At 45.3% G+C, this 27,118-nt stretch overlaps 1 protein-coding gene across 2 annotated transcripts in view; it reads left to right on the forward strand.

The window, feature by feature from the left end:
- The window catches only part of CAMK1D (calcium/calmodulin dependent protein kinase ID), a 420,150-nt gene that overhangs the window by 94,196 nt on the left and 298,836 nt on the right, over positions 1-27,118 (forward strand). Inside the window, exon 1 of one of the 2 annotated variants that reach the window (XM_060095425.1) lies at positions 16,790-16,877. The exons of the other annotated variant lie outside the window; for it this stretch is intronic. Within the exon in view, the coding sequence (XP_059951408.1) occupies positions 16,825-16,877 (53 nt within the window). The 5' untranslated portion in view covers positions 16,790-16,824. Of the gene's footprint in view, positions 1-16,789; positions 16,878-27,118 lie in introns of those variants that run through there. 2 annotated transcript variants of the gene reach the window in all.

A 27,118-nucleotide genomic window follows, 5' to 3' on the forward strand; every position in this document is an offset into this window, starting at 1 on the left:
AGCCAGGTGAGCAGACACGTGTCCAAGGTGGGGGTTGCTTTGATGGTGGGCAAGGGCCATCAGAAACCCAAAGGAAAGTGGGCATAAGTCTGTCCAGGTGCCAGGAAAGCCACCCACGGTGAACTGACACCCCTTCAGGAGTTTGCCAGGTCAACGAGGGGCAGAGGGAGCAGGGCGTGCAGGCAGAAGGAGCAGCACATGTGAAGCTGGAGGCGTAAGCGGTGTGATGTGTTGGTGCAGATCAGGTAGCAGGGTGATCCGTGCAGGAATCAAGGGCAGAAATTGCACTTGGAAAAAGAGGCTGTGGCCACATCATGAAGATTCTTGTATATCAACATGATAACAATAGCTAACACAGGATCCTTATTATGTGTACAACACTGAGCATTTTATAGCTATTAATTCATTTAATCCTCATGGCAATTCTAAGAGGAAGGAACTATTATCGTCTCCAGTTTACAGATAAATAAACTGAGGCTAGGGAGGCTGAGATTTACAGGAAGTCTTTCAGACAGCAGAGGGTGGAACTGGGATTCAAGTCAGGAGTCAACTCTGGGTGACCAGATAGCCCAGAAGTAATTCTCTTTAACAGCTCAGCTTGCTGCCTCTCATACTCCAGAGCTGGACGTTACCGTGCTGGCCCCGAGGGGCCATGGAAAGGTGTCAAGTCATGGGGGAAAGGACCTGAGGTTTGTGTAGATAATTCTTTCTCTTTGGAGACAGATGGAGACTTGATTCTGGAAGGCTGCTTAGAAGTCCCTGCAGTTTTTGTGGGGGAATCTGGTGGAACAGTCTTTTTTTTTTTTTTTTTTTCTCGGTACGCGGGCCTCTCACTGTTGTGGCCTCTCCCGTTGCGGAGCACAGGCTCTGGACGTGCAGGCTCAGCGGCCATGGCTCATGCGCCCAGCCGCTCCGCGGCATGTGGGATCTTCCTGGCCCGGGGCACGAACCCGTGTCCCCTGCATTGGCAGGAGGACTCTCAACCACTGCGCCACCAGGGAAGCCCGGAACAGTCTTTTTAGAATCACTTTCTCAGAATTATATATACTGAAAAGGGAATTCTGGAACCTTTTTTTTTTTTTTTTTTTGCGGTACGCGGGCCTCTCACTGTTGTGGCCTCTCCCGTTGCGGAGCACAGGCTCCGGACGCGCAGGCTCAGCGGCCATGGCTCACGGGCCCAGCCGCTCCGCGGCACGTGAGATCTTCCCGGACCAGGGCACGAACCTGTGTCCCCTGCATCAGCAGGCGGACTCTCAACCACTGCGCCACCAGGGAAGCCCTGGAACCTATTTTTTAAACCAACATTCGTTTATAACAAAACATACCCTATATGCTAATGGAACTTAATGTTTGACTTAAATGAGAAATATGCTGATAGGATTTAAAGTATTTTGCTATGTAATAAAAGGAATTTTTTTTTTTTTATTAGATGCTTTTCTTAAGTCTCTTTGGACCTTCCTTCCAGTTCTGGGTTGGATGGGAAGCTGGCAGTTTTGGTAACAGTACCTTTGGGTACAGCGATTTCTTTGGGGAATTGCTGGAAGACAGGGGAAGCAGCTGCTCTTTGACAGTGACCCTAACTGGTACCTCATCTGTGATGTTTTTTTTTTTTTTATCATTTTTTTGTAGTTATATATATTTATAAAATAAACTTTACATATGTATAAAGTTTTATATATATAAACTTTTAATATATATATAACATAAACTTTACCATTTTAACAACTTTTAAGTATACAGTTCATTGGCCTTAAGTACATTCACATTGTTGTACAACCATCACCACTATCCATCTCCAGAACTCTTTTTATCTTCTGAAACACACTGTACACCCCGTTCAACAACTTCCCATTTCCCCCCAACCCTGCAGCCCCTGGCGACCACTATTCTGCTTTCTGTCTCTGTGAAGTTGACTACTGTAGGTATCTTACATAGGTGGAATCATATAATATTTGTCTTGTTGTGCCTGGTTTATTTCACTTATAATGTCCTCAGGGTTCACCCATGTTGTAGCATGTGATAGAATTTCGTTCCTTTTCAAGGCTGAATAATATTTCACCATATGGATAGACCACATTTTAAAAATTATTTTATTGAAGTGTAGTTGATTTACAATATTGTGTTAATTTCTGCTGTACAGCAAAGTGATTCAGTTATACATATATATATTTACATTTTTTTCATATTCTTTTCCATAATGGTTTATCACAGGATATTGAATACAGTTCCCTGTGCTATACATCAGGACCTTGTTGTTTATCCATTCTATATATAATAGTTTGCATCTGCTAACCTCAAACTCCCAGTACATCCCTTCCCCCACACCCCTCCCCTTTGGCAACCACAAGTCTGTTTTCTATGTCTGTGAGTCTGTTTCTGTTTCATAGATAAGTTCATTTGTGTCATATTTTAGATTCTACACATAAGTGATATCATATGGTATTTGTCTTTCTGTCTGACTTACTTCACTCAGCATGATAATCTCTAGGTGGACAGACCACATTTTGTTTATCCGTTCATCCATCCATGGGTACTTGGGTTGCTTGCATCTTTTGGCTAATGTGAATCATGTTGCTATGAATATATATCAAATATCTGTTCAGTTGTCTGCTTTCAGTTCTTTGGGGTCTTCCATAAAGTTTTAACCCCTCCTAGCTCTGGGTTTGGGAACTATGGTATAGTTGTGTTTATAGGCATGAAAATTGCCTCCTTCTTTTCCTTCCTTTCCTACCATGTTGAATCATACTTAATATTAGCTGCAGATTTCAGGAGGAGCATGTTTTAGAATGGATTCTCCTCCTCACTTTTATGAAATAGGAAGCATAGTGGACATGAGACAGGAAGCACTTACTGACAAGTTCCAAGCAGGAGATGACTGCTCCCCGAGCTGTGGAAGTGCTGGCAGAAATGGGAGGTGGGGGAAGGAGCAAGGAGAGCAGTGCTTATTTGAGCACAGTCTAGGAAGTAGAAATGGGGCATTCACGAGTCTGCACTTCATGGTGGGGCATGAGGAAGAGAGGAGAGTCTAGAGGGAGTCCTATATTTCTAGCTTGGGTGACCGCATGGCCCTATTAACTAGAAGGACTGGCAAATGGGGAGGGTATGGAGAGATGACAGATAGTATATCTACTTCGGACTTCTCCAAATTGGGAGAAGAAACTCCATGGATCTGTGAATGCTCTGCAAGGTGGGGATAATGACTTCACAACTGTCTAATGGAACTAGAAAATGAAATAAAGATACAGTATAATTAATGTGAATTTAGAGTCTTCTTCAAAGAGGATGGTTATATTTCTTTATAGATGTTTCTCTTACTGTGTCAGGATTTTTTATTTTGGTCACATCTGTTGTGAAGCTTAATATCGTCTCGGTTTGTTTCAAAGGTGACAGATGAAACTAGGAGAGTAAATTGATATTCAGTGTCATAAGTTTTTCCACCTGAATTTGTGTACCCAACTCTGAACTTGAATTTGGGGTGAGTCATAATGGATGTTATGAGAAGGGTAATGGGTTCACTTACAGATATCCTGATCTCAAGATGCTGGTGGAGCATCCAGGTGGAGGGAAGTAGTGGTGAGGTATGAAGTTCCAGGGCTTAGGATTAATCTGGGGCTATAGGTAGCCATGAGGTAGGTCATCCAAATGCCCAGGGGGGATGAGATTGCCAGAGAGAAAAAGAAGGCACAAGAAGAGGAGACCAAAGACAGACCAGCCTCTTCTTTGTTCACCTCTGTATCCATATTAGGGGACAGAGTAGATGATAGACCAAGATAAAGAGATGGTGCCTAACCTAGGGATTTTTCATTCCATTATCTTCATGTGCACAACACAAACTCCAGAGCAGGAAGAATGGGATTTCAGTGGGTTGGCTGCAAGAGAAGTGGGAGGTATGGCAGCTGTGTGGGTAGGGGGAGGAGCTCCAGAGGAGGAGGAGGAGGGAGATAAGGGTGAGGGTAGGAGAACTAGGACAGGTGGTGTGTTGGAGGTCAAAGGGAGGAGATTGAGGGGGATGGAAGCCATCAGCTGTTAGATTCCAGAGGGGACAGTGGTTGACCAATGTCCACTGCATTTGGCTGTTAGGAGGCCCTTGTGACCTCTGCCAGAGTTGTTTCAGGTAATGGTGGTGTTTAATCCAAGATGAAATTCTTCCAGCATGTTTTCTCCTTAGCTCTTGGATTCCAGACACTGTCAGTTTGGACATGATTCTTCTCACCGTTCCTTACTAAAAATACCCTTCAGCAATTCAGAACATGTTCTAAGGACTTCCATTATACACTTTATTTTATTTTATTATTTTTTTTTGGTGTAGGTAAATCTATTTTAATTCAAATATGAAAGTTAAAAGAGGAAATTATTTAAAATAGCTATAACTAAAATATGTTTAAAGACAAATATTAGGAATGAATGTAAATTGTGACAATAACTTAAAGTGGGAGAGAAGTTAAAATGTAGTTTTTGTATGTGATTGAACTTAAGTTGTTAACAACTTAAGTTAGACTGTTATAAGATATGTAAGTCCCAAGGTAACCACAAAACAAAAATACCTCTAGAATTTACACAAAAATAAATAGAAAGGAATCAAAGCATGTCAATACAAAAAATCAACAAAACACAAAGGGAGACACCTCAGTTCTTAATATATCATTTTTACAGGTTCTCTTTTATACTTTTTATACAAGGTATACTCTTTTATAGAAGATGGTATATATAATCTTTTATACAAAATCTGCCTGTCCTGCCCCACACATCTACCATGAATTGTTGAAGATCTACAGGGGAGGTATTTTTTTTAAACCATCTTTATTTTATTTTATTTTTTTAACATCTTTATTGGAGTATAATCTCTCCACAAAGGTGTGCTAGCTTCTGCCCTACAACAAAGCTAATCAGCTATACATATACATATATCCCCATATCTCTTCCCTCTTGCATCTCCCTCCCTCCCACCCTCCCTATCCCACCCCTCCAGGTGGTCACAAAGCACCGAGCTGATCTCCCTGTGCTATGCAGCTGCTTCCCACTAGCTATCTATTTTACGTTTGGTAGTGTATATATGTCCATGCCACTCTCTCACTTCGTCCCAGCTTACCCTTCCCCCTCCCCATCTCCTCAAGTCCATTCTCTAGTAGGTCTGCATCTTTATTCCCATCTTGCCCCTAGGTTCTTTGGAACATTTTTTCTTTCTTTCTTTCTTTTTTTTTTTTTTTTTTTAGATTCCATTTATATGTGTTAGCATACGGTATTTGTTTTTCTCTTTCTGACTTACTTCACTCTGTATGACAGTCTCTAGGTCCATCCACCTCACTACAAATAACTCAGTTTCGTTCCGTTTCATGGCTGAGTAATATTCCATTGTATATGTGTGCCACATCTTCTTTATCCATTCGTCTGTTGATGGACACTTAGGTTGCTTCCATGTCCTGGCTATTGTAAATAGAGCTGCAATGAACATTTTGGTACATGAGTCTTTTTGAATTATGGTTTTCTCAGGGTATATGCCCAGTTGTGGGATTGCTGGGTCCTATGGTAGTTCTATTTTTAGTTTTTTAAGGAACCTCCATAATGTTCTCCATAGTGGCTGTATCAATTTACATTCCCACAAACAGTGCAGGAGGGTTCCCTTTTCTCCACACCCTCTCTAGCATTTATTGTTTGTAGATGTTTTGATGATGGCCATTCTGACCAGTGTGAAATAATATCTCATTGTAGTTTTGATTTGCATTTCTCTAATGATTAGTGATGTTGAGCACCCTTTCATGTGTTTGTTGGCAATCTGTATATCTTCTTTGGAGAAATGTCTATTTAGGTCTTATGCTCATTTTTGGATTGAGTTGTTTGTTTTTTTGATATTGAGCTGCATGAGTTGCTTGTATGTTTTGGAGATTAATCCTTTGTCAGTTGCTTCATTTGCAAATATTTTCTCCCATTCTGAGGGTTGTCTTTTGGTCTTGTTTATGGTTTCCTTTGCTGTGCAAAAGCTTTTAAGTTTCATTAGGTACCATTTGTTTATTTTTGTTTTTATTTCCATTTCTCTAGGAGGTGGGTCAGAAAGGATCTTGCTGTGTCAAACAGTGTTCTGTCTATGTTTTCCTCTAATAGTTTTATAGTGTCTGGCCTTACATTTAAATCTTTAATCCTTTATGAGTTTATTTTTGTGTATGGTGTTAGGGAGTGTTCTAATTTCATTCTTTTACATGTAGCTGTCCAGTTTTTCCAGCACCACTTATTGAAGAGGCTGTCTTTTTTCCACTGTATATTCTTGCCTCCTTTATTAAAGATAAGGTGACCATATGTGCGTGGGTTTATCTCTGGACTTTCTATCCTGTTCCATTGATCTATATTTCTGTTTTTGTGCCAGTACCATACTGTCTTGATTACTGTAGCTTTGTAGTATAGTCTGAAGTCAGGGAACCTGATTCCTCCAGCTCTGTTTTTCTTTCTCAGGATTGCTTTGGCTATTTGGGGTCTTTTGTGTTTCCATACAAATTGTGAACTTTTTTGTTCTAGTTCTGTGAAAAATGCCAGTGGTAGTTTGATAGGGATTGCATTGAATTTGTAGATTGCTTTGGGTAGTAGAGTCATTTTCACAATGTTGATTCTTCCAATCCAAGAACATGGTATATCTCTCCATCTATTTGTATCATTTTAATTTCTTTCATCAGTGTCTTATAATTTTCTGCATACAGGTCTTTTGTCTCCTTAGGTAGGTTTATTCCTAGGTATTTTATTCTTTTTGTTGCCATGGTAAATGGGAGAGTTTTCTTAATTTCACTTTCAGATTTTTCACTCTTAGTGTGTAGGAATGCCAGAGATTTCTGTGCATTAATATTGTATCCTGCTACTTTACCAAATTCATTGATTAGCTCTAGTAGTTTTCTGGTAGCATCTTTAGGATTTTCTATGTATAGTATCATGTCATCTGCAAACAGTGACAGCTTTACTTCTTCTTTTCTGATTTGGATTCCATTTATTTCTTTTTCTTCTTTGATTGCTGTGGCTAAAACTTCCAAAACTATGTTGAATAATAGTGGTGAGAGCACTATTGGGCAACGTGGTCTTGTTCCTGATCTTAGTGGAAATGATTTCAGTTTTTTACCATTGAGGATGATGTTGGCTGTGGGTTTGTCATATATGGCCTTTATTATGTTGAGAAAAGATCCCTCTATGCCTACTTTCTGGAAGGTTTTTATCATAAATGGGTGTTGAATTTTGTTGAAAGCTTTCTCTGCATCTAATGAGATGATCATATGATTTTTCTCCTTCAATTTGTTAATATGGTTTATCACGTTGATTGATTTGCAAATATTGAAGAATCCTTGCATTTCTGGGATAAACCTTACTTGATCATAGTGTATGATCCTTTTCATGTGCTGTTGGATTCTGTTCGCTAGTATTCCATTATACATTTTAAATACCAGTATTTGAACTCAGATACCTCTAGTTTTCTCTCCTGTGGCATTGCCTCAAAACTCATATTATCCTTATTTTACCAATAAAATGGGGAATGCTTTTGGTTTCTGGGATTCCCAGCCCTCAAGATGCTTGAGGAGTCAGTTAGTGGGAATCTCCATGGTTCACAGGTAGTGTGTTTGAGTGACCCCGGGATCCTAGGGGCCCTCGGATGACCTTGGGCAAGGTAGGGTGTATCTACCAACTCCCCTTAGCTTCTGTCCTTGGACTGTTGTTTAAATGACTTCCCTGAAAAGCAGGGCTGTCATGGATCCCAATCTTATTTACTCTAGGTGTTTTTGAGCTACTGCTGTTTTGTGAATCTGTTCCACTGACTTTGATAGTAATAATAATAAAATAATAATAATAAAATAATGATAATAATAAGTAGAGTGTATTGAGTATCTACCGTGTTTGGAGCACCATAGCCAGTGCTTGACATCTATCATCTATCTCATTTAATTCTTACATTGTAGTCTATCATCTATCTCATTTAATTCTTACATTGTAGCCTCATGAGGTGAGTGCTATTAACCCCCTTTCTTGAGTGAGGAAACTGTGACCCAGAAAAAATTGTCACTTTCTCGAAGCCAGTGGTTCTCAAACTTGGGTGAACATCAGAATCCCCGGATGGTTTGTTGAAACCCAGGCTGCTGGGCCCCATCTGCAGAGCTTCTGATTCAGCATGTCTGTGATGGAGCATTAGGAGTTGTATCTCTAACGGGTTCCTGGGTGCTGCTGCTGCTGCTGCTGCTGCTGCAGGGACTGCACTTTGGGAACCACTGCTCAGAGCCATTCAGCTAAGCGGCAGGACAGGGATTCACACCTGGGCCTGTCCGACTGCGGGTGTGCCCTCTGCTTGATGGTAAGGGCACCTCGGGTCCCCTGCAGTGGAGGGACAGTGCTCGCTGCCCAGGGTGGATGGACTAAGGGCTTCCTGGTGGGAGATTCAGGTGGGCGGCTCTTTCTCTTTTAGATGAGATTTTGGCATGCACGGGGGTAACGAGGCAAAGGGAAGGGGTGGTCGCAGGAGCTGAGAGAGGGCTTTGCCAATGCAGAACTTCAGACATTAATAACATGGACCAAAAGCCTGCCTGCTTTATGATTGCTATGAGCTGGCAGTTCTAAACAATGTCTGGATAATGCTCCTTTCCCCACTCCCTTTATATGCTACCGCCTGGCAGCTAAAACACCTGAATACCCTTCATTGTTGGGGCTCTGGAGGCTCCCAGTCAGGGACCTCATCTTCTACTTCTGTGTTTTCCACACATGACTAAGTGCTGGGTCCACTTCTAATTGCTAACGCCTTCCGTTTTCATCTTGATTTTGATGCTAAAATAATCGAATTTAAAATAGTCAAGGAGTAAATGAAATACTACGGACCCTTACATTTGGTAGGTAAGTTCCGTAGCGGTCCCTTCTCTCGCCCTCCCTGTGTATCAGACAGAGGTCTGACCCCTGGACACAGGTGAACCGGATGAATCCTCACGATGACCTTGTGAAGTGGCTTCTGTTATCATCCCCGTGTGATGAGTGAGGACCTCCGTGTCCTCACCGCACAGAGATTCAGTGACGTGCCTGAGGTCAGACGACTGGTGTGTGGGCAGAGCCGGGCTTCCTGCCGGGCAGCCCAGCTCCAGAGCCCAGGCACTTAACCACAATGCTATAGTGCCCCTCAGGCAGATAGCGGGGGCCTTAATGAGCGTGCATCGGATGGGCACGTCAAAATGGATAGACATATGAGATGCCAGCAATCCGGGGTGCACCATTCTCCAGTCAAAGCAGGATGCTGTGTGGGTCACCCGCTCTACTTGGTGATTACTCTGGGTGCACTCAGGATACCAGAAGATCCCTCTGAGATGCAGCCCATCTTTCCTGCAGGCTGCTGCAGCATTTACCTCCGCTGTAATGAAACATGTTTTCCCTCGAGGGGGTGGTTACTGGTATTTATAGAGCATCGTATAGCTGAAGAGCTCCAGAAGCAATCATTACGTCTTTCATGCTTTTAGCATCCCTCTGAAGAGCGGGAAGTGAACTGGGGTCGCTGCTTCTGCTCCCTCTCCCCTCTTGTCTCCATCCCTGCCCCCGTGGTCCACAGAACGCACTCAGCAGTGATGTGATAGAGCAGACGGGGCATTTGGAGGGGGAAAGGCATTTCTTGCAGTTCACGTTCAGAGCTGGGTGGATGTGTGGGGACCACTTGTGAGGGCCTTGAGGTCATCTCACCTGCATTCCCACTTCCTTTGTACCACATGGTAACTAAACTGGAGAAATAAACTTCTCGTTGAAGAAATCTTACCAGTCATAATCACTATTCTCCTCAGGCTCAAGGAAAGAAAGTTGGAATAATGGAATTTTTTTTCCTTCTCAAGCAGTGAATTCTTCTGTCTTGGCAGCTACAGTTTTCAAGATGAGCTATTCAGAGGACTAGCAGAGAAAATAAAAAGGGATGAGGTCTGGGAAACTTCAGCGTTAGTGGCTTTTTTCCATATTCGTGTGTATATTACACACACATTGGCATCTGTGCTGGCTTCCAAGACAAGCCCACGGGGCATGCACGATAAACAGCTTGTGATTGTGACTGTCTTTTGTCACACGATGTAATTGGATTCAGCAGCAGCACCTGAAGATAGACTACAAGGAGATAAGACTAATTTCGGTCCTCTGAACTCACCGATGGGGTGCCGTATTGGTGCTGGAGGGTTCTTTGTTTATCCCAATGTTTTCCATTACTGAGGGTGGAATCAAGCCTAGATAAATAAGATTCTGCTGTTGCTAGAGTGCATGAAATTTTCAGACATTAGAATCTCCTGTGTCAGGGTTGTTAATAATCATTTTCCTGGCCGGATCACAGCGCTAGCTAAGTGTTCAAGAGATAATACAGTCCGAGAAGTACCTTTAGCTTTTTTTGTAATCCTTCATTCTGATAATTCCTGGCTGGATCAGCTTCCTCCTTCCTACCATTAAGCATCTCTGTCCGGCCATTTCCTGTGTGTGTGGGTCTGGCAAAGCCCCGAATTCCAGACTTTGGGAGACTCCAGTCTATGTTGGTTGAGAGGCCATCATTCGGTCTCACGCTTTTGTTTTAAAACGTTTTAATTTTTTTTAAGGATCTGATTTCTTAACTGGGGAACAGTGGCTCCAAGTTCAGGTCGGTGAACCTAACCCAGCCAAGGTCCTGGGAGCTGAAAAGGGCCGGGTGGAGTTGGCATTCTGAATGCTTCACTCTGTGCTTATCTACGTGTCTGTCACCCAGGAGCTTTGCAATCGGAAAGACATCAATATGGCACCAGCTGGGTTCTGAGCTCCGGCTCCGCCCAGGCATCCTCCTCCCTCTTCTGGCCCCAGCCCTGGGGTCCTTCTTTTCTCCCTTCCTTGAGTACCTGCTTTGCAGCCAGTGACACCCAGTCACTGTTTGCCTTGGTGTTTCACCTCCGAATAAAGGAAGATGAATTAAATATGTTAGGGGAAAGTAAGATCTGGGACAAAACAAGAAAAAGGAAGCACGCAGGAAGACCTTTGAAAACGGGTCATACAAGACTTCTCCCTCCTTCCCTGCAGGAAGGCAAAGATCAGAGATGGAGAGCTGTCATTATCCCCTATGTATTTGAGGAGAGAGCCAAAGTTCTAGGAAACGCCAGGAAAGTCAGGGAGCCTTCCAAGACAGCTGAGGGAAGCCAGCAGGGTCGTCGCTCAGGGGAGGATGAGCTCATACAAGGGGACCACTGTGCAGTGGAAATGATAACTTCCCCGGGCCTCAGCCATGGCAAACAGCTTCCTGGGGATGGCTTGTGGAGTTCAGCCTGGTCTGTGCCTTTTTTTTAGATGTTCTCCCGGTTTCTAGCATGTGTCCTGTGGCTTCGATGGAGAAGCCATTCTGCAGCTGCTTTTGGGGTGACCGTGACTCTGGGGGCCGGGCGTGTGCCCGTGAGGGAGGAACAGATGTGGGCAGAAGGAACTGTGGACTTCACGGCGTGCACAGCTGTTTCCTTCTTGGCCTCTTCCTTGCTCCTCTGACCCCAGCCTTTTTCTTTTATATCCCCAGTGCCCATCTAGCGTGGGAAGGTTGTATATTCGATGCCCATCCAGTGCAGAAAGGTTTGCTCTTCAGACGTATGTGCTGAGCAGAGCTGAGAGGAGCTTTCCTGAAGGAAATGCTCTGACATTCTGAGCGAACTCACTGCTACCCATACGGGCATTTGTACATAAGAATGCAAACGGGCCTGAAATAGACTGTATTAGTAAGTGTCACAGAGGAGCGAGATGTATTTTTAGCAGATATGGCTAAAGCAGATTATTGCAGTGAGTGAGGGAGAGGGAGGCGAGGGGAGGGCTGGGCGCTGAGGCTGAGGGTCATGGCCGCCTCGCCTGTTCCCCTGGAGCTGAAACACTGATGGGGCCTGAGTCTGCCTGGCCTGGTGGCGGCTCCTGGAGGATGGAGGGCCTCTTGAGGACCCTGTGCTGGTTCTGGAGCCCCTGCGCCCCTGTTTCTGCATAGAGACAGGTAGCGTGACTGTGGTGAAGCCAGTGGATCATGTCCAGAAAGGCCAGTGGCAGTGAACCCCCCAGGCTCGGCGGAGGAGCTCAACCACCCACATGTGGTGGCCACCACCCGCCTCTGACTTGGTGGAGGACGGAGAGGCCCGGGCACGCAGAGCTGTGTAAGCTGGGGGAGGTGAGGGCAGTGGTTGGCAGGGCTGGGAGCACCCCAGGGTCCTGGGAGGGAAGGCAGGGGCTCAGGTTGTGGTGGCCAATTGTGCAGCTTCGGCCACAGCACCCCAAACTCTCTCTAGTTCAGTTTCTTTATTTGCGAACACAGGGTGTTAACATTGTCTCAGAGACTCATGAGTCCCAACAGGGTCACAGACCAGGGAAGCTTGGATCTTTGACAAGAGCATTGTTCAAAATTCCAAGAAGTCATTTTTTTCCCCTGCAGATTAGACAGCAATATGGGTATGTCATTGTCTCTTGTAATGGCACTATTCATGATAGAACAAAGTTCAACCCCAGGCGGGTCCTCCCGGTGTCCTTGTGGGCCTCTGGACAGAGGGCCTTTCGCTAAGACACTTTCCACACCCTGGAGTCCCATGGCTGTGTTCCAACCCTGAAGTCTGGTTTCTTTATGTTGGCCAAGTTCACTCTGGGATCCTCAGCTTTGCATGGACCCCTGACACCTGCCCCTGGATTCCCCCTTGTAGAAAACAGCCATTCCTATTGTGATGGTTAATTTTATGTGTCAACTTGACTGGGATCTGGGGTGCCCAGACATTTGGTCAAACGTTACCCTTGAGTGTGTCTGTGAGAGTGTTTTCGGATGAGATTAATATTTAAATCAGTAGACTGAATAAAGCAGATTGCCCTCCCTAGTGTGGGTGGGCCTCATCCAATCAGCTGAAGGCCTGAATAGAACAAAAAGGCTGACCCTCCTCTAAATCAGAGGGAATTCCCTTTAAAAAAAAATAGAAAAGTACCCTTTTATTGAGAGGTAAGACAAGTGTATTTACAATATTCAGTTGTTAGATCATATAATCTGTGATATATAATTCTGATGGACTTTGAACTAGGACATTGGCTTTATTTGAATTGAAATAGCAGCTCTTCATGGGTCTTGAGTCCGCTGGCGTTCAGACTGGAACTACACCATCAGCTCTTCTGGGTCTCCACTTGCCTACTCACACTGCAGACCTTGCAACTTGTCTGCCTCTGTAATTGTGTGTGCCAGTTCCTTATATTAAGTCTATTTATTGATTCTGTTTCTCTGGTTCTATTGCTTCTGTTTCTCTGTAGAATGCTGACTAATACAGCCATCTGCCAAGTACAATCATACTTTTGTGGCCCACCCCAGATGCCCTCAGCTCTGTTTCAGGATTTCCTAGGAAGGCAGTGAATGAGCAGAGCAGTAGAGGTTGGGGGTCTCATGGTCTAGTCTTCATGTAACAGCTAGTGGGTCAGAGACTTACAGTCACAGGGGCTTTACTTTTAGAAAGTACAGTGCGTAAAAATGTAAACCGGTGCAAAAGGAGAAGTTAGGAGCTAATTTTTCACTTGAAAAATAGGTTTCTCCACAAGGTCCCTTTAATGAACAAGCTCCCTCTTTTCTATTGAAGATTTGGATTTACACATGGATTACCTCCAGTGAGCTCCCAGCCTCTCCTGCTGGACCTTGAGTGACCTTATTGATCAATTCACAAGGTTAATAATATGATGGCTTATTTCACAGACTGTTCTCGAACAGCTGGCATGGACCTGGGAGTTGCCCTGTGGCAGAGAGAGCTTTGGTTGGTTTGTACCCTTTTTGTTTATTTGGGTTTGATTTTATTGGATTGACCCCGAGTCAATATTTGAGTCCTTTTCTCATCATTCAAGGGCTTGCGGCAAGCCTCAGCTCACCACTGCAATGACACGTATCCCAGAGGGAAGGCGCCAGGGAACTGGAATCATTTCTGATGGGTCCTACCAGCGATTCCTCTCGTCAGAAAGTGGCGTCAGGCTCAAAAGAGCTCTCAAGAGTCAATGGGATGGAGATTTTTCTGTCTGTCTTGACAGCAGAATGCTCTGTCCAACACAGACCCTTGGCAGGAGTCAGCAGATGTCAGTATTTTCTGAAATAGAAGTGTAAAAATATCTATTCATAGATGCTTATTCAGTAATAAGCAAAGCTTATGGGCCCCGGCCCCTCCATTCTTGTGTTAATAACCTGGGCATTTCAGGGTCTCTGTTGATCAGCACAAGCCTGGGAAACACCCCCTCCTCGGGTCTCAGGACACCTTTCCCAAGCTCCCCTCCCTTCCCAGATGTCACCCACACTCATTCCCACCACATCATTCACCCTAAGATGAAAGTGACGGATAACAACTTAGTAGGATGCTTCAGAGACTTGCAAGTGCGAGGTCAAGTTAATGATGTTAATCGCTCTTTAAAGGGTGCAGATTTTTTTTCTGAGGATAGAGGCCTCCCAAACTCCCCCAAATCACAGAGTGGGTACCCCAATCCTTTACGTGATGGTGATTCTTCCATATGCCCTGGATGAGTATTCTGTGAGAAAATGACTTTATCTTTAGAGTCTCCTACGAAGCCCCAAATGAAGTGTGGACTCGACTTATCAGACCACAGCAGTCGGCAGTGACTCTGTACGGTGCAGGTGTCAGAGTAGATATTTTAAAAAGTTAATTTATGTATTTATTTATTTATTTTTGGCTGCGTTGGGTCTTCATTGCTGCGCGCAGGATTTCTCTAGTTGCGGCGAGCGGGGGCTACTCTTTGTTGCGGTGCGCGGGCTTCTCATTGCAGTGGTTTCTCTTGTTGCAGAGCATGGGCTCTAGGCACGTGGGCTCAGTAGTTGTGGCTCGCAGGCTCTAGAGCGCAGGTTCAGTAGTTGTGGCACACGGGCTTAGTTGCTCTGCGGCATGTGGGATCTTCCCGGACCAGAGCTTGAACCCCTGTCCCTCATTGGCAGGCGGATTCTTAACCATTGCGCCACCAGGGAAGTCCCCCGAGTAGATTTTTTTAATAGAGGTCGTCCACATGATGTGAATTAACGGAGTGATTTCCCACGCTTCCCTTTTGTGGTAGTTCCTGCAGCGTGTGTACCTGCTCATGTTATTTATACCTTCCCTTTCATCTCTACCACCTCTTGCCCGAGCTTTTATCTCGAGCCCTCACATTCACTGGCCTCAGGTTGACCATCTACATCGCAGGCAGCTCTTTGCAAGCAGAGGCCAGCTCTGCAGAGAGCCATGCGCTGCCAGGAGACACCTCAGGGGTGCATTCCTACCTTCAGTACAAGCGGAGCGCGCTGGTAAACACTGTGTCCCCTGCTCTAGATAGCATGGGACAGCTGTGAACGGGGCAGCCACGCTTGCAGACCCACGCATGAAAGGTGTGGGTGACATCCAGCCAGGGCATAGGAGGGAGCTGGCCAGCGCCTCCCTGGGGGGTCTCCAAGGTTTTCTGAGTGCGATCTCCAGGGGCCCCTGCCTGGGAGCAGTGCTCCCCTGTACCGCAGCCCTCGCCTCTGCTGTGAAGCCTTAATTGGGCCTGGGAAACCACTCAAGGGTTGTCCCATCTCTGCCTAGTAGGTGGAGGCAGAGGACGACGTCGAGACGTTGTTTTGAAATTAATTAGAGTGCGATAAGTGTTATGAAATAGCAATACAGCCCGTGGAAGTGCCATCAAAGCCAGCTGCTGGCAGGGCACTCTGACACCCTGACTTGCTAGATGCTTTTGCCACCCGTGGCTGTTAGGTTCCTGTGGTGTGGAACGGGCGTTTGGGGGCCCACCCCAGCTTAATCGGAAGTCAGGGAAGTGATGGAGGGGGAAGGAGGCGTTAAGACAGAAGGAGGAAATGGGATGGGTGTTGAAGAAGAATATCAGGATGCCATTCCCACTGCCCCTCCGTTGTTACTTTCTTTGTGTAACGGAGTAAGGCCAGGTTCTCCTGCTTCATTCACTTTGTAGTGAAAAGGAAATAATGCTGTGCAGACCCTGGGGATCTGATAATGTTTACTGAGTTGGACACAGTCAGATTTCCATGGCCCATTTCCATGCCTTTTGCAGAATCATCCTGCCCCACTCACATTCGATTGTAACTATGGGTCACTGGAGGCTGTGCATGTGTGCGTGCTATGGACTGAATGTTTGTGTCCCCCCAGAATTCATGTTGAAACCTAACCCCCAATGTGATGGTGTTAGGAGTTGGGGCCTTTGGGAGGTGATTAGATCATGAGGGTGGAGCCCCCTTGATGGGATTAGTGCCCTTATAAAGAGATCCCAGAGAGCTCCTTGTCCCTTCCACCATGTGAAGACACAGCAAGAAGATGGGAAGTGGGCTCTCACCAGACACTGAATCTGCCAGCGCCTTGGACTTCCAGCCTCAAGAACTTGGAGAAACAAATGTCTGTTGTTTAGAAGCCACCCACTCTATAGTGTCCTGTTGTAACAGCCTGAAAGAACTAAGTGTCAGGTGTCTAAGGACGGACTCTCAAGCCTTGATAGAAAATATCTGGGCATGTCTGGGCCATGCTGTTCTGCTTTGTAACTGATGGCAGGTAATTGAGCTCATCAGGCTGGACAGAGTAGTCACCAAACTAAGGGCAGAGGTTAAATCGGGTGATGTTGCTTTTTTCGGGAACACGTTGATTTATTTTATTAACTTGTGTTTTTGTTTTAAAGTCATACAGCCTCATGGGATAAGTTCACTTTAAATTTACTTTCAGAGGTGATGCAAAGTTAAGGAGATGTATATATATATATATATTTTTTTTTTTTCTGCATCTGGAAGGACAATTCCTTTTTCTAAAAGAAAATCTCACTAGAGTGAAAGATCCCCAGACTCCACCATCAGAGGCTGAGTAGTAGAAGAATTCTGACTTCAGAATGAGTGCTGACTCTGTATCCCTTCTCTGCCACCTACCAGCCGTGAGAACCTGGTGAGTTGCCTCCTTTCCTCACCTGTAACATAGTGTGAGCAGATTCGCTGAGATGATGGCACAGAGAGACACTCATTAAAATATCATTCAAAGCCCTGTAGCAGTGATTTGCCACCATCTTCTGTTTAATACATTTCTAGCTGGAGGCTTAATTTTTTAAAAAATATGTGACCTCTTTGAGAAGGATCATTCTGGACAGCAACGACTGTGGATTTCATGGCTGCCGGCCCCGGGCTTGTGTCCCCCTGCTCTGGGGCCCTTCTCCAAGGTGGGAGGTTGGAAGCAGAGAGCCTAGAACACCATCGTGATGGCTTCCCTTCACTAGGAAACGGGAGGAACACAAATACACATCCAGCAGCTGTCATTTGCAATCATATCCATTTGTGCAAGGGCCCTGTGGCCAGTAGGGAGACCTTTCCCGTAAGGGGAGCTGGCTCCCTCTCCCCCACAGTCGTGTGGTCTCCCAGCCTGCCCGCTGGCACATATGAGTGGCCTGGTAGACACAGGGCTTGGAGCTCTCTGAGCTGGAACCAGGACCTGGCTACTCTTGTCCCTGCAGTTGACCCCAGATTGTTCCTCTTCCGGGGCGGATTTTATGGCCCCACTCCTGCCTGTTTTTGCCTGAGTGCATACTCCCAGCATCCATAGTGCTGCCTATGTGGTTCCCTGGTGGCCAGTCTGGCAGGTGCAATGCGGTTTATCATCAATGGATGAAACCCTTGAACACTTGCTTATATATTCTTGTCAGTAACTTAACCCGGCATTGTGACATGTTCCCTGACCCACATAGACAGAGTCTCTATAAACAACCGTTTTGCCGTCTCCAGTCTGCCACTTGGGCTGGCTTGAAAACAGGTCTTTCTGGTGTCTCCTAGAAGCAAGTGGCAGTGGGGCCAGCAGCAGTGATTTCTGTGAAGTCTGAGGAGCCCAGGCTGACATCTGGAGGTGGGCAGGTGCCTTTGGGGTGCAGAGTGGCCCTGCTGGAGAAGTGGCCAGCACACACAGCCTAACCCGCCTTACGAAGTCTTAGGGTCAGAAGGAACCGTTCAAGATCCTCCCGTGCAAGTTCTTCACCTTTTCACATTGCCTAAAATATCTGATGCCAGCTGTGCATGTTCTCACAAGAAAAAGGCACATATGCACACACACACCTGCAATTTTGCAGACAATTTCAGGAGTTTACCGACTGTCTGAAATTTATATATGAACCACAGATAAGAGACAACTGAGCCAGGGTACTCTGGATCGCCCCATTCCCTTATTCACTGGTGAAAAGACTATGGTGCCCTCATTTCTGGCTACCTAGCTAGTTTGTGGCTGTTTATATATGTTGGATATTAACCCCTTATTGGTCATATCATTTGCAAATATCTTCTCCCATTCAGTAGGTTGTATTTTTGTTTTGTCGATGGTTTCCTTTGCTGTGCAAAAGTGTTTAAGTTTAATTAGGACCCGTTTGTTTACTTCTGCTTTTGTTTCCTTTGCTTTAAGAGATGGATCCAAAAAAAAATATATATATATATATATATATTGCTGTGATTTATGTCAGAGAGTGTTCTGCCTGTGTTTTCCTCTAGGAGTTTTATAGTATCTGGTCTTAAATTTAGGTCTTTAATCCATTTTGAGTTTATTTTTGTGTATGGTGTTAGAGAGTGTTTGAATTTCATTCTTTTAAATGTAGCTGTCCACTTTTCCCAGGACCATTTATTGAAGAGATTGTCTTTTCTCCATTGTATATTTTTGCTTCCTTTGTCGTAGATTAATTGACCATAAGTGCCTGAGTTTATTTCTAGGCTCTCTATTCTGGTGCATTGACCTATGTGTCTGTTTTTGTGCCAGTACCATACTGTTTTGATTACTCTAGTTTTATAGTATAGTCTGAAGTCAGGGAGCATCACATCTTTGTTTTTAAGCATCTGCCTGCTCAGACCCAATCCCAGTTGTCCTATGGGCAGTGAGAATGAGCCTGTCATTAGAAATTCATTTTTATAAATGGTGTCAATTACATTTCTTTGGTAGTGGAGAAATCACACTCTTAGAGAATGAATGCAAAAGGAAATTAAAGACACCACCACCAGCATAAATAGATGAGGAATTCATAAGTATTATAATATCTTATGGAGAAAAGATGATGTCTTTTAGCCTAGAATAGTGCCTGTGACATCAACCTGTTTGTATATCTGTTTTAAGTTATTCATTTTATGTGGGGGTGGGATCAAGTGGATTGAAGATTAGTTGCCAGTGAGGATACACTTGTTTTCTGGTGGAAGCCCTCCCCTCACCTGAGCTTTACAAATGGGAAATGTTTTAAAATGCAGGAATTGCAATTTGAGGATGGGGAGGGAAAATACTGTGTGAGAGTCATTGAAGGACTATTACAGGAGGTTTATCTTTGGACTTGAGACATGGCTTAACGTAATGAAGATCTTTTCAGCACAGTGCTTGTGGAAGGGGAAGTACTGCTCCTGCCAGGGGTCTTCAAGGGGAGCTATGAATTTCTCAGCAAAGTGGGGTGTTCCAGGACTGGCAGGTGTCATGTCAGTACTGACAAAAAACCCTCAGCCATGAATAGTACATCTGATGAAGGCAAATACTAGAAGAAGCTTAAATTCAGTTACAGAACCAGATTATCAAGGGTGGATTATCTCTGGGAAAGGTTCAATCCCAGGCTAGCTTCACTCTGAATATTTTTGGCATGCAGCTTATTTTTGAGCTGTTTTTCCTTCTCAGTTGGTGTGTGCTTGGGAAATGCATGCTAATTTTTACACACACACATATTATATGAGAAAGTTATACAGAGGAAGGCAGACCTGCTTCCTTGTCTCCCCTCCCCCACCCATATCAGGCCAGCCAGGTGTATCACCAAGCCTGATAGTTTTGCATTTGCTTTTGTATTAGCTGTGGCCTCGGATTTTTTTGGTCACTTTTCACCTTTATTGTTTTGGTTGATTAAGAGCTGACTATCTCATTGTTTTGAGTTTGAGAGCTAGTAAAAAAAGCTGATTCTAAACATACACTAGAAGTCAGTGGGATAAGGTTGTCTTGGAGATGGAATTTGTTTCAGGAGAAAATCTCATTTAGGATTAAAGACACCACTGTCAAAATCCTGCAATTTAAAAAAACGTTGGGAATTCCCTTGTAGCCCAGTAGTTAGGACTTGGTGCTCTCACTGCTGGGGAAGGGGCCCAGGTTCAATCCCTGGTTGGGGAACTAAGATCCTGCAAGCCACACAGCACGGCCAAAAAAAAAAAAAAAAAAAAGAATAAACTGTGAACTAATGGGCTGAAAACTTAGATTCTGGTTCCTTTCAAAGGAAGCACATTTTTTTTCACTCTTGTGTATTTCTCGCAACAAAATTTGCTGCCACAGTGAAAGCCCATGCTGTTTTTGAGAAAGGAAAGTGCCTTCAACTTTTTTACTGCCTAAAACATTCTCAGATGCAAATAGTTTTTTCTTCTAACTGTCATGTGTACACATGACTTTATGACAATGCAGGATACAATGATGACGTCAATTTTGTGACTGTTTAGAATGAACTGAATGTTATCAAGAATATTTACAGTTAGTTCAAACAATGATATGCCTTTTGCATGTATCCAAGTCTTTAACGGGTCAGTTCTTTCCAGTTTAAAAAAAAAAAGTCTTAATTTTTAAAATCAAGATTTTTTTTCCAGTTAAGGGAGCAAAATATTTAGCTCTCCAAGAAATGCAGGATGCCAGAATGGTTCATTTGGGTGTATTACTCACTTAAGGTTTTATATACTTTGGAAAGTTAAGGAATAAATATTTAGGCAATTTTGAAAGGATGGCGAGATGCCAATATGTTACTCTAGCAGAACACAGAAAGAATGTACAGGACAATTTATTGTTGTCTGTCAAGGATTTAATGATGTGAAAGATGTAAAAAATTGAAGATATATATTCACTTACTGTAGAGAAAGCTTCTTTCTCCTTAAATGTTCTTTTAAACGTCTGTGTTTGCTTAAATGTTCCTTTGTTCACTAAAGGATATAGACAAGTGTCTTAGTAAATTAACTTGGTTGTTAATGTCTTTTTGAAGTTCATATTCAGGTTTAAAATTTCAGACTGTTGAAATTTAATATATCAGTTAAGATTAAGGTTGGCTGAAAGTCATAGAAAACTCCAGATAATTATGAGTGAAACAGGATAGAGGCTGTTTCTTTCTTGTACAAGTTCTGGTGGGTAGTTTGGGGCTGGCATGGGTTCATGGTGTCAGGGACCCAGGCTCCTTCTAGCTTGTTGCTCTGCCTTATGTGGCCTTGAGCTCATGCTCCAAAATGGGGCATCCATATCCCAGGCAGCAAAATGGATGAAGAGACAGAGAAAAAGGGGCCAAGGTGCATGTGAACTGGCCAGAGCTTAGGCGGTTAGTGACGCCTAATGCAAGGGGGATGGGAAACGGAGTCTTCATTCTGAGACATAGGGGCTTGAAATCAGGGGCTTTATCCCCATAAAAGAAAGAGAGGGACTTCTCTGGTATTGCAGTGGTTGGGAATCTGCCTGCCAAGGCAGGGGACACGGGTTCAATCCCTGGTTTGGGTGGATCCCACATGCTGCGGAGCAACTAAGCCCATGCACCACAACTACTGAGCCTGCGCTCTAGAGCCCGTGAGCCACAACTCCTGAGCCCGCGTGCCACAACTACTGAAGCCCGTGTGCCTAGAGCCCGTGCTCTGCAACAAGAGAAGCCACCGCAATGAGAAGCCCACGCACCACAACGAAGAGTAGCCCCTGCGCGCCGCAACTAGAGAAATCCCGCGCACAGCAACGAAGACCCAACGCAGCCATAAATAAATAAAATTTTAAAAAATAAGCAGTAGCAAAGAGAAGCAGTAACGATACTGCCCTGCTTCGGATGTAGAACCTTTTCCTTCCGTGAAATGGCACCCAAGTTAAGGATTTCTCTACATTTTCACTATAGCATTTAGGTAGCAGAAATTCACGCCCAATTTTAGCAGTGGATAAATTAAGGCATTGATGGCAGAAAAACTTGCCTTGGGCCATACTTGAAATCTATGTTCTCAACTTCTACTAATTCCTTTTTTTTTTTTTTTTTTTGCATCCATACCAAACTTGGTACTTTATTATCATTTATATTATTGGTTGATTAATGGGCTAGATGCACCTGGGATGGAAAGGGGATCAAGTTAATAAAAACTGCCCCAGCAGTTCTTTCATAGATTGTCTTTTAAAAATCAATCTCAGTACTTAGAGCTGAAAGGACAGGGTCATTTGGGGCTACTGACAACCTTGGCTAAGATGTGGATGGATGATTCTCGGTCTTGTTTCACGGCCAGGAACCTACCCCTCTTCTCATTCTGATAAGAACCGGACTGCTTTATCTTTGCTGCCCACAATCCATACCCACATGCATATTTCATGATTTCCTTACCTTCCAGTGGCTTCTGAGAAAAGACAAAAGAGAGAAAGACAAGTCAGAGGCGAGAGCAGAAATAAACACTTTCCTGTCACTGGCCCCGAGGCATCAGGACGGATCTTCCCCCACAAATCTGAGTCCCTCCCCAGGAGACTCGTCTAGGGAGTGGCACACATGGGATTTTATGCTAGGATTTGGCTGGAACAACACAAAGAAGGGCTATTTTTCTACTCTTTTTAATAGATGGGCTTGAAAGAGGTGGGGCTTTCCCCTTAGAACAGACCGTGGAGAGCAGGACATAGAATTACAGGCAAGTTCTCTGCCCTTTAGGGGTTAGGCTTTGAGGAAGCTCTTCCATGGGGCACTGATGGGTGTTGGCAGCACCGTTACAGTTCCAGAACCCTTCCCAGGGTGCCGGGACAGACCGACACCGCCCATGGTCTGTTTGAGGAGAAGGAATTACAGGAAAAAGGACCCTCCGTGGGTCACTTAGTAAGACCGTGGCAAAGCCGGGATGCCCAGAGAGGAGGTGGTTTTGGCCACGTGGAGGATGGAGGAGGGGTGGGGGAGGGGGAAGAAAGCTGTGTAACTTCTTCCTTTCTCTCCCAGAGCAGAACCATTCGCTGTGTGCACCTGTCCAGGTGTGCTCACCTGCTTTTAGATCTCACTGAGGAAGGAGGCAGGTGAGGCCCAGCATCACCCATCAGTGTGCATCTGCTCTGGTGGGGCTGGGCAGTCAGCCTGGGAGCCTTTCTCATCTGGGACTGGAGGAGGCCCTGCTGTCACTGCCGCTGCTGTGACCTGACTTCCTAGTGACTGAGAGTATATTTGATACACAGGCAGACCTGGTTTTATCGCACTTTGCTTTATTGCACTTCATTGTGTTTTTTAGAAACGGAAGGATTGTGGCAACCCTGCCTGGAGCAAGTCTGTGAGCCATCTTTCCACTTCATGGCTGTGTGTCACATTTTGGAAATTCTTGCAGTATTTCCGACTTTTTCATGATTAGTGTATTTGTGAGGCTGATCTGTGATCAGTGAGTGATCTTTTTTTTTTTTTTTTTTTTTGCGGTACACGGGCCTCTCACTGCTGTGGCCTCTCCTGCTGCGGAGCACAGGTTCCGGATGCGCAGGCTCAGCGGCCATGGCTCACGGGCCCAGCCGCTCTGCGGCATGTGGGATCTTCCCGGACCGGGGCACGAACCCGCATCCCCAGCAAAGGCAGACAGACTCTCAACCACTGCGCCACCAGGGAAGCCCAGTGAGTGAGCTTTGATATCACTGTTGTAAAAAGATTATGACTCCTTGAAGGCTCAGCTGATGGTTAACATTTTTTAGCAATGAAGTATTTTAAAATTAAGGTATATGTACATTGTTTTTTTAGACATAACGCTCTTGCACACTTAATAGATGGCAGTATAGGGTAAACATAACTTTTATATGCACTGGGAAACCAAAAATTTTAGTGACTCGCTTTATTGCAGTATTCGCTTTATTTCGGGGTCTGGAGCTGAGCCCTAAATATCTCTGAGGTGAGCCTCTATAGCAGAAAAGACCAGGCCTTGAGGCCTGGCACCATCCTTCACCTTGTGACTTTCGACGCATTAAAGGATGGTCTGTCCTCTCTAATGGCTTGGGACATTCTACCATTTTGTCGTGGAGTCAGTCTCTCTTTCAGAAGACACCATGGTGTGGATTCTTGGTGAGGGCTTCTCAGTGAAGTTCCACGCTATGCTCTGTACCTCATGTTTTGCTGATGAGAAATATCGTTGAATTCTGTCTAGTACAAAGAGGAGGAAACTACTGTTATTAAATACCTGCTGTGTAAACACTTTTACATAGATTCCCTCCATGAAGCTTCCCAGTAACCTTCTGTGGTTGGCATTCTATTTCTCCCTTTACAGACGACGAAACTGAGGGTCCTAGAGGCCCCTCGCCAAAGACATCTGAGCTAATAGTTGACATATCCAGCATTCACACCTATGCCCACCTGACACCCCCAGCTCATACCCTTCTCTCTACCCTACACAGTCTCCCAGCTCAAAGCCATTCTGCTTACTCAGCAATGAAGGGAAAATGGAAACCTGGTAGCCCCAGCCCAGTGGGTAGTAGCAATGCCCTTTTTGTTCTAGTTCATAGTTTTTTTTCTACGAACAGTGGCCTGGGTCTGCCCTTACTCATTCTTCAGTTTTTTTTGGTGCCTAGTATATTCAAAACACTATCTGCCGGCTCAGATCGCTAAGGGGTAGAGCGATTCAGAAAATCGGATTCTTGTTTATAACATAGTGAGGAACATGGGGGGTTTTATGTATGCTCAAGCCTAGGTTCACCTGGGGACATAGGTTGCCCTGTGCAAAATGCTATTCTGTGCCACTTTCCTGCTGTGTGCCTAGTCATGTATTCATTCCAGCAAGTACTTCACGGTATTGTTGTGTGCACAGCCTTGTGCTAGGTGCTGGGGAGGAAATAAAAAGAAATAATACGGACCCTGTTCTCTAGGAGCTAATGGTTTAATTCAAGAGATAGTATGTACCAGTGATTCTCACCTGGGGGTGATTTTACCCCCAGGGGACATTCGGGGGTTGTGTGTGCTGCTATTGACATCTAGTGGGTGGAGAACAGGGATGCTGCTAAACACCACACAGGACGGCCCCCAGGACAAAGAATGATCCAACCCAATGTCAGTCTGCCGACACTGAGGAACCCTGGTGTGTCCCCAGGGGCAGCATGTGATAATGCTGAGGACCAGCGTGGGGGGTTGGGGGGTGGGAGCCCCCTGAGCGGAAGTCACAGGGGAGAGATCAGGGCACACTGGACCGGCTGTGAACGTGAACCGTAGTAGAATTTCGGCCCCTGGAGGAGGGAGGGGAAGGGAAGTGTATTGGTGTGTGTATGTGTATATCTGTATATGTGTGTATGTGCAGGTGTGCCTTGTGTATGTGTGCACGCATGTGTATGTGTTTGTACGTATGTGTGAACGCGCATGTGTATGTGTGTACATGTGTATGTGTTGGTATGTGTGTATGTGTTTGCATATGTGTACATGGGTATATGTTTGCATGTGTGTGTGTATGTTTGCAACTGTGTGAGCGTGTATATATGTTTCCGTGTGTGTGTGTTGCTGGGCTTGTGGGAGGAGCCGTCGCTTCTCCCCCTGCTTGTGCTGCCAGGTGCCCACACGTAATGTATTTAAATACGTTCAATGAGATGCGTGAACCAAAAACCACTCCTGGGAGCCAGGTTGCAGCCCGGTGGCAGGTCCCTTGGGGTGGCGTGTGTCACAGCCATCTGGCAGCCTGGGCTACTTTTCACAAGTGAGGAGAGAGCGGCTGGGCAGAGGGGAGAGAAGGAGAGAAGGGACGTTGGCAGAAGCAGGCTGATGGGGAGCAGGGAGGGGGCACTTGGAAACAGAGATCTTATCACGAGACAGCCGTTCACGTCAGGCCCCACTCAGCTGGGCTGGCTCCACCCTTATGAATGAATGCATTTGATGGAGGATTAACTGACAGTGATGACTTAGCCTGATATTTCTGTTTTGTGTTTCCTGACACAACAGTCTTCTTTCCTCTGTTTTTGGGCCAGTCCTTCGGAGCTAGGTCTGCGGCTCCTGCAGGGTGGTCTGGAGGCTGGAAGATCATATTAGAACGTTTCTCTGGGCATCCTGCTTTGTGGTGGTATTCAAGGTGCCAGGTTTAAAAGCCCAAGCTCCTAAGCAGGCAAAACACTGGCCTTAGGACAGTTAGCGTTTCTCAGGAGACTTGAACTTCCTTCTGAGGGCAACGTGGCTGGCTTTGTTACGGACAGAGTACCCCATAGGTGTCCTGCTTTCCTGCCTTTGCTGGAGCATGGTAATCAGATCGGGAGCCTGTTGACCAGACCTGGCAAGGCTGGGTTTGCGAGCCGCTGGGTACGTGTCCTACTGGAGACCCCAATGGGCGCTTTGTCCCCTTCTCTCCCCTCCCAGGAGGTGGCTGCGCTCCCGGGTTGTCCCTGCTCTGCATCCATGTCCCCTCTGAGGGCTGAAGCCTCACCGGTTGGGGAATTTCAGTAGTTGATGGCAACAGAGCAGTGGCATCTCACCTCTTCCCGCTTCCAACAGAGAGAACAGTCATGGACCGACATCACCTTGTTCCTTAGGTGCTTTTTGTTTTTTTCTGGCTTGCTGTTTATTTTTGAGGTGTTTTATGATCATTATTACCCCCATCACCCGGATTGGTGCAAAGGCAGCAAGAGCGTGAGAAGTGTTAGTTGAGCGGGTGCAGGACTGCAGGGGGCTCAGGTGAACCTTGATGGTGGGACCCGTGTGGCCGCCCTCTGGACACGAGGGTGGCGGACTCCCAAGAGTCTTCAAGAACTGAAGTTGTTGTTAAGAGCTTCTGGACTTCTTTTCTCTCAAGGTCCCAGAGAAATGAACATTCTTCTGCAAAAACCCAGCGTGGAATAGGAAGGCACAGATCGTCTAAGACCTGCTGTATAATTTTAAAGGCGATAAAACTGTGATGTAGAAGCTTCTCAAAGGTGGATCCAAAGCTTCCACATGTTATAATATCAGGAAGATTGGTCTTTACTTTCTGGAGGGGACCTTCCATGGCCTGAGTGGTCCATCTGGCGACTTCCCTGGCCGAAGTTGTGCCCTTTACAAACGGGGTCTGTCCTTTATTTGTTTATTCAGCTCAGTTGCGCAACCAAAAATAAATAAGAGTGAAAGCAGATGGGGCAGCATCAGAGTCTCTTTCACAAGAATTGAGTTATGCTTCTCACGGCAAGATTGGGGCTTTTCTGTGCTTTGAGGCTTTACTGCTGTTTGTTCTTTATCCAGGCCAGCCCTGCAAGCTCGGGCATGT

The sequence above is a fragment of the Mesoplodon densirostris genome, chromosome 4 (genome assembly GCF_025265405.1).
Source record: "Mesoplodon densirostris isolate mMesDen1 chromosome 4, mMesDen1 primary haplotype, whole genome shotgun sequence".
Classification (NCBI taxonomy): Eukaryota; Metazoa; Chordata; class Mammalia; order Artiodactyla; family Ziphiidae; genus Mesoplodon; species Mesoplodon densirostris.